Source organism: Calidris pugnax, unplaced genomic scaffold (assembly GCF_001431845.1).
Source record: "Calidris pugnax isolate Ruff unplaced genomic scaffold, ASM143184v1 scaffold294, whole genome shotgun sequence".
Lineage (NCBI taxonomy): Eukaryota > Metazoa > Chordata > Aves > Charadriiformes > Scolopacidae > Calidris > Calidris pugnax.
The window spans coordinates 850,837-857,735 of record NW_015094505.1 but is presented as its reverse complement, the minus strand read 5'-3'; the positions used below and the strand labels follow the sequence as shown (position 1 = coordinate 857,735).

Genomic DNA, 6,899 nt, shown 5'->3' with positions numbered 1-6,899 from the left:
GGAGTCGGGTTCTCTGCCCGGGCAGCAGTTCCCTGCCGTTATTCCAAAACCCAGATGAGTTGACCTGCTCACTGCCAGCTGGTCCCTGCCATTGCTGCATCACCCCCCGGAGCCTTCCCCACCACCCAGGGGTCAGTACAGAGATTCTTCTCCTTCATGTGGGAAATAAGCTCAGTTTTGCTTCAGCTAATTGATGTATCATTGTTAGTGTGATAGTACTAACAAAGAAGCCTTAGTAATAGTAGAGTCTAATAAATTATATCCAATTAATCCCCAGAAATGCCCTCGGTCTGTCAAGGGATCCTTGTTTGCAGAGCGTTATCTAGGGGAAGAGAAACAGACTGGAACATGGCCTTCAACACAAAAACCCAAAGGGTAGGGGAGTATCAATAAGGCCAAAGAAACCAGTCTGGTAAATCTGCCAAGTAGATGGTAGCAAAGACTCTGAAATAACGTGTAGCTTAATCATCTAATCAAAGGCGTGTTTAGGATAATGATTTCATAGAATAGGTGTATGTGTGCCTTATATGGGAAAAAGTGCAAAATAAACCTGTAATAGGTCAAGCGGTCAGGAAGAATGTGAGCTCCAACTTCTCAGCCCGTGAGAAGGGAGACAGAAACTCAAGCGGCCGGGATAAAGGTATAAAATACCTGACAGCTAAAAGACCATCGTGCATCTATTTTTGGTGCACCCGATTCAGCGCTGTTTCATATTAATAAATTACTATTTTTTTTAACCTTCGCTTCGGTGACTTTGTCCTCTTTAAATTCTAAGATGTGAGTCAGTGTTTCTCACATTCAGCAACCCCTGAAGCCGGCTGGATGGCTCTCCCTTCTGCCAACAGACTCGATTCACCTTCTCTTTCAGCAGCCACTTGGTGTGTAGGACCCCGCGCAGCAGCTTTCCATCTCCAGCGGTTTCCCCCAATTCCAGAGGGCTCCCTGCTTTTCACTCGCTGGTCCTCTACTGTTCAGGGCTTCTTCAGCACGAGTGGCCTCCTCTGGCAGATGCTCCAAAGTTTCAGCCCTCTGGCCAGTCCACCATCTCTTCCAAGCTTCCCGGGCAGCCGGGGTTTCCCACTGGAGCCTGTCGCCTTGTGGGCACAACCCCCTTATCACTGTATTAACGGCCTGATGTGGGGAGAGGCCCCTCCCTTGGACCACCTGGCTCAGCACAGGCCACTGAGGGGTGGTTTCTGAAGCAGCTCAAACTCCTGCACGTGCTGCTGCTGTTTCTGTCACAGTGGGAGTGTCACAGAACCCACCAGAACCACCCGGGAGAAAGCAACAGCTTCCAGGTACTGGACCTGCACAGCCAGGGTTAAACTCAAACAAAGAAGAAAGCCAGTTCGTTGCCGCAGTTGGTGTAAAATTAGCATTTATTCATTATTCAAAATTACTAATCCTCTGAGCAATTTGTTCATAGCAGACACACTCTACACACGTTCAGTCCTGTGCTACAGGAAAGACGTCAGAAACTAGACCTTCACCTTCTATGGTGGAAAGGGTTTGCTTTCCCCAAACTGACCTTTTGCTTCTATTTTAGCTTCTATGAAATCCCAGTAGCAGAGGCACAACTGCAAATGAAAATTTAATCAGAAAGAGCCTTGATCTCAGTGAGGGCCAGAGGGCGTTGCAGAAGCTCATGTTTTCTCAGACACGCTTGAGGCATCATTCCCCTACCACGTTCTTTTCACAAAAACAGCCCAGGATCACCCAAGAAATGCTCCTTGGGAGAACGCCTTCAGGACCTTTTCCTGCCTGGAGGTCACCCAGCCAGAATCAGAGGACGAATCCAGAGAATCCAGGCTCACGGGCCTGGATTTTTCTTGCATCTGGCACCTGGTGGTTCTTCAGCACACACATGGAGTCTGCAGCACACAGCACACACATGGAGTCTGCAGCACACAGCACACACACGGAGTGTGCAGCACACAGCACACACATGGGGTCTGCAGCACACAGCACACACACGGAGCCTGCAGCACACAGCACACACACGGGGTCTGCAGCACACAGCACACACACGGAGCCTGCAGCACACAGCACACACACGGGGTCTGCAGCACACAGCACACACACGGAGCATGCAGCACACAGCACACACATGGGGTCTGCAGCACACACACACACACGGAGCGTGCAGCACACAGCACACACACGGGGTCTGCAGCACACACACACACGGAGCCTGCAGCACGCAGCAGACACACGGGGTGAGTGTGCAGCACGCAGCACACACACGGGGTCTGCAGGACACAGCACACAGCACACACACACGGAGTGAGTCTGCAGCACACAGCACACACACGGAGCCTGCAGCACACAGCACACACACGGAGCCTGCAGCACACCAGTGCCCAGATGAAAGAGCCAGTCTGTTGCTCACTGGAGGCACCGAAGACACACTACGAAGCGCTACGCGTAAATACCCTTCAGAAAATTCCAGACAATCACAGCGAGTCAGTCCCATAAAGGGCCTAGAACTGCATCTTCCCAGGCACTGGGTGTTCATCTGAAGTCTAAGGAGGACACTTGACTGCCTGGACTTTCTATCATCATTACTTCTTGCCCATTTTAGAAAAAGGTCCCATTTATTACAAGTACTTAACGCTAAGATATTAAAGTGATCTGGAATTCTCTGAAACACATTCTTAGACTTATTCACTACCGCATGCAAAATTTAAGCATGTAGTAGTAAATACTACTTCATCAAGAAAGGAAACGTATCGAGAAATTACAAGGAATTTTGAAGCCTAGTTTTTAAAGCAAAATCAGCACTGAGCTTGCGCATGACTTCCCCGTGGCTCAGCCCGCGCTGCTCTCTCTTGGTAACTCTGTAGTTTTCTTTCACGTAGTTGGCAAAGGGCGTCAGGGGTGTCCGAGCAGGAGTGCCACCCTTCCCCGGGGGCTGGCTCAGCACCAGCTGCCCCCCGCAGAACGCACACACGAAGCGCGCGCTGTCCAGAGACTTGGAATGACGCCCGATCCTGAAACGGGACAAACAGGCACTTTGATTTCGTACTCGCAGCAGGACAGTGCTTTGTGGGAGAGAGCTCCTTTCCCTTCTGCCAGGCTACCTAGGTCAGATTTGTAAGCTAGTGTTTTACAACAGGAAACAGACTACACACTTCATACAGCACAACAGTGACATCTCTATTACACACTTTTAAACCCAAGGGCTTTTTCCACTGCCTTTTCAGCTTGGTTCCTTCCTCTGTCTCTTTTACTCTCAGCCTAGTAGCACAAAGTGCTACTCAGCACTGGGGAGGCCACACCTCGAGTATTGTGTCCAGTTCTGGGCACCTCAATCCAAGAGAGATCTGGAGGTGCTGGAGCGAGTGCAGAGGAGGGCAACGAAGCTGGTGAGGGGGCTGGAAAACAAATCGTATGAGGAGCGGCTGAGGGAGTTGGGGCTGTTTAGTGTGAGGAAGAGGAGGCTGAGAGGAGACCTCATCACTCTCTACAACTATGTGAAAGGACACTGTAGAGAGGTTGGTGCTGGTCTCTTCTCACAGGTAATTAGTGACAGAACGAGAGGGAACGGCTTCAAGCTCCAACAGGGGAGGTTTAGACTGAACATTAGGAAGGAATTTTTCACTGAAAGAGTGGTCGGGCATTGGAACAGGCTGCCCAGGGAGGGGGTGGAGTCCCCATCCCTGGCTGTGTTTAAGGGCCGTTTAGATGCAGTGCTGAGGGACATGGTGTAGGGGAGGACTTTGTAGAGTAGGGGAGATGGTTGGACTCGATGATCCCAAGGGTCTCTTCCAACCTAGACAATTCTACGATTCTATGATTCTAACACTTTGAAAGGCCTCCACACACCACGTATCAACTACCTCTTGGAGTTTCTCCTCAAAGCCATCAACCATTATATCTTCTCAAATCAATGCTCTGTTGCACGTAAGCAACTAACGCATTGCATATTCCTATTGAACACTTCAGGAAGATTCTGTCATAAGTGAAATACTTTGCCTTCTAGTGCTTCTGGAAGTAGCACATATGATCCTGAAAAAAAAAAAAGAAATCCCATGCACGCTTCCTAAGCCTGCATTTAGCCCCTAAAGTTAGTGGGGAAAGGGGAGAATAATAATAATTAAAAAAAAAAAAATCACACCTTTGTCAGCCACTTTCTTGAGCTATTGCAGGACTGAATTCACAAAACTTCATGCTCTCCCACTGAGGCTGAGGTCATTACACACAGAGCTCTGTGGTCAGCTACAATCTTCCAGAAAAGGCACCCCCTTCCATACCCGAGGAAGGTAAGAAACCTGTGATGTCACTATAGCAACTATTTCCTCTGCTTGATCTCAGCACAACACAGGGTTCTCATTTCACACATGCAGTGAGTGAGACAGAAGCCTGATGAGTTACTGTTGCAATCCATCAGTCGATCTGTGTCACAGCTTCCATCCTGCACAGCACGGTGTGGCTACAGACATCTATTCTTCCTTCAGTACCTACACAGTTGGGCACCTCAATCCAAGAGAGATCTGGAGGTGCTGGAGCGAGTGCAGAGGAGGGCAACGAAGCTGGTGAGGGGGCTGGAAAACAAATCGTATGAGGAGCGGCTGAGGGAGTTGGGGCTGTTTAGTGTGAGGAAGAGGAGGCTGAGAGGAGACCTCATCACTCTCTACAACTATGTGAAAGGACACTGTAGAGAGGTTGGTGCTGGTCTCTTCTCACAGGTAATTAGTGACAGAACGAGAGGGAACGGCTTCAAGCTCCAACAGGGGAGGTTTAGACTGAACATTAGGAAGGAATTTTTCACTGAAAGAGTGGTCGGGCATTGGAACAGGCTGCCCAGGGAGGGGGTGGAGTCCCCATCCCTGGCTGTGTTTAAGGGCCGTTTAGATGCAGTGCTGAGGGACATGGTGTAGGGGAGGACTTTGTAGAGTAGGGGAGATGGTTGGACTCGATGATCCCAAGGGTCTCTTCCAACCTAGACAATTCTACGATTCTATGATTCTAACACTTTGAAAGGCCTCCACACACCACGTATCAACTACCTCTTGGAGTTTCTCCTCAAAGCCATCAACCATTATATCTTCTCAAATCAATGCTCTGTTGCACGTAAGCAACTAACGCATTGCATATTCCTATTGAACACTTCAGGAAGATTCTGTCATAAGTGAAATACTTTGCCTTCTAGTGCTTCTGGAAGTAGCACATATGATCCTGAAAAAAAAAAAAACCAGAAATCCCATGCACGCTTCCTAAGCCTGCATTTAGCCCCTAAAGTTAGTGGGGAAAGGGGAGAATAATAATAATTAAAAAAAAAAAAATCACACCTTTGTCAGCCACTTTCTTGAGCTATTGCAGGACTGAATTCACAAAACTTCATGCTCTCCCACTGAGGCTGAGGTCATTACACACAGAGCTCTGTGGTCAGCTACAATCTTCCAGAAAAGGCACCCCCTTCCATACCCGAGGAAGGTAAGAAACCTGTTACTATAGCAACTATTTCCTCTGCTTGATCTCAGCACAACACAGGGTTCTCATTTCACACATGCAGTGAGTGAGACAGAAGCCTGATGAGTTACTGTTGCAATTCATCAGTAGATCTGTGTCACAGCTTCCATCCTTCACAGCACGGTGTGGCTACAGACATCTATTCTTCCTTCAGTACCTACACAGGCTGAGAGGGCCCAGGAGGTAGAAGATCAACTAGAAAACTGACTGTAGCTTTTAGAGAGTTCTAAACCAATGGAAATTATTATATTGTTGGTCTCTGCATTTTACTTAGCGCTACCATAGCAATGATACAAGATCAGTCGAAATGTTTAGTCTTAATTCAAAATCATCAAGTTACAAACCCCAGAAAGCTCCCTTTGATGCTTTGTTCTAATATCTGATTATTGTCACACCTTTTGTGCACTGTTTTTATGGGGCCTTATTCTACTTTTGAATTCCAGTTACTACTGACTTCTTTCAGCATCAGATGGTCCTCAGTACCTTTACAAGGGCAAGCACATAGGAAGTAACTCAGTCCACCACGCCAGGCCTAGCACTCCCTTTGGGGACTGTTTTTCCTTAGATTAAACCTCGAGTGTTGTCATGGCACATTCCAAGGTGTTACTTTGTAAAATGCAAAATGTGGAGAGATTTCAAAAGAACTTGGAATACTTCATTTCTGCAACACATGCTAGTACTGGGCTTACAGGCATTCTATAGGGATGTGCCAGATCATAGAATCATGGAACGGTTTGGGTTGGAAGGGACCTTAAAGATCATAGAGTTCCCTGGGCAGGGACACCTCCCACCAGACCAGGTTGCTCCAAGCCCCCTCCAGCCTGGCCTTGAACCCCTCCAGGGATGGGGCAGCCACAGCTTCTCTGGGCAACCTGGGCCAGTGTCTCAGATCCATCAAAGAAGGTCACAAGTATTACTCCTGATGAAGTACTTAGTATTAAGACTGGCAGCACTGCCCCCTACCATCAGTGTTGATCATGAAATCAGAGATGAGTCATCCAAAACTCAAGTTCACTCAATGTTCACAGTAGAAAGTGAACGCAAATTTACATCATTTGAGCAATGTTTGAAAAGTGAGAGCAGCCACATGGGGTGTGACCTTTCTCTGCCATGTCTGTCAAAGCTGAGGAATGTATTCTGATCTCTTACTGCTTCCCAAGGACCATCACCATCATCACCAACAGTCCTCATAAGACACTTCTGCCTGTCCTGACCTCTGTACTGGAACTGAAACTAGCTGGAAACAAATACGTGGAATCACCTAGCGAGGTTCTGTGGGCTATGGGATATGTGAAGTGACAACTCAAAGAGTATCCCAATTGCTTCCCAGTGTAAGGGATCCGTGATTTCTAGACACAGGAGACTGCCAGGTTAGAGAATCATAGAATCATAGAATCATTGAGGTTGGAAGAGACCCTTGGGATCAT

The 6,899-nt window shown here is 48.0% G+C and overlaps 1 protein-coding gene across 1 annotated transcript in view; it reads right to left on the bottom strand.

The window, feature by feature from the left end:
* Positions 1 to 2,293: 2,293 nt before the first annotated feature.
* ACRC (acidic repeat containing) overlaps positions 2,294 to 6,899 on the bottom strand; it is a 24,798-nt gene continuing 20,192 nt past the window's right edge. The window contains exon 10 of the mRNA XM_014963066.1: positions 2,294 to 2,990. Within this exon, the coding sequence (XP_014818552.1) occupies positions 2,738 to 2,990 (253 nt within the window). The 3' untranslated portion in view covers positions 2,294 to 2,737. The remainder of the gene's footprint in view (positions 2,991 to 6,899) is intronic.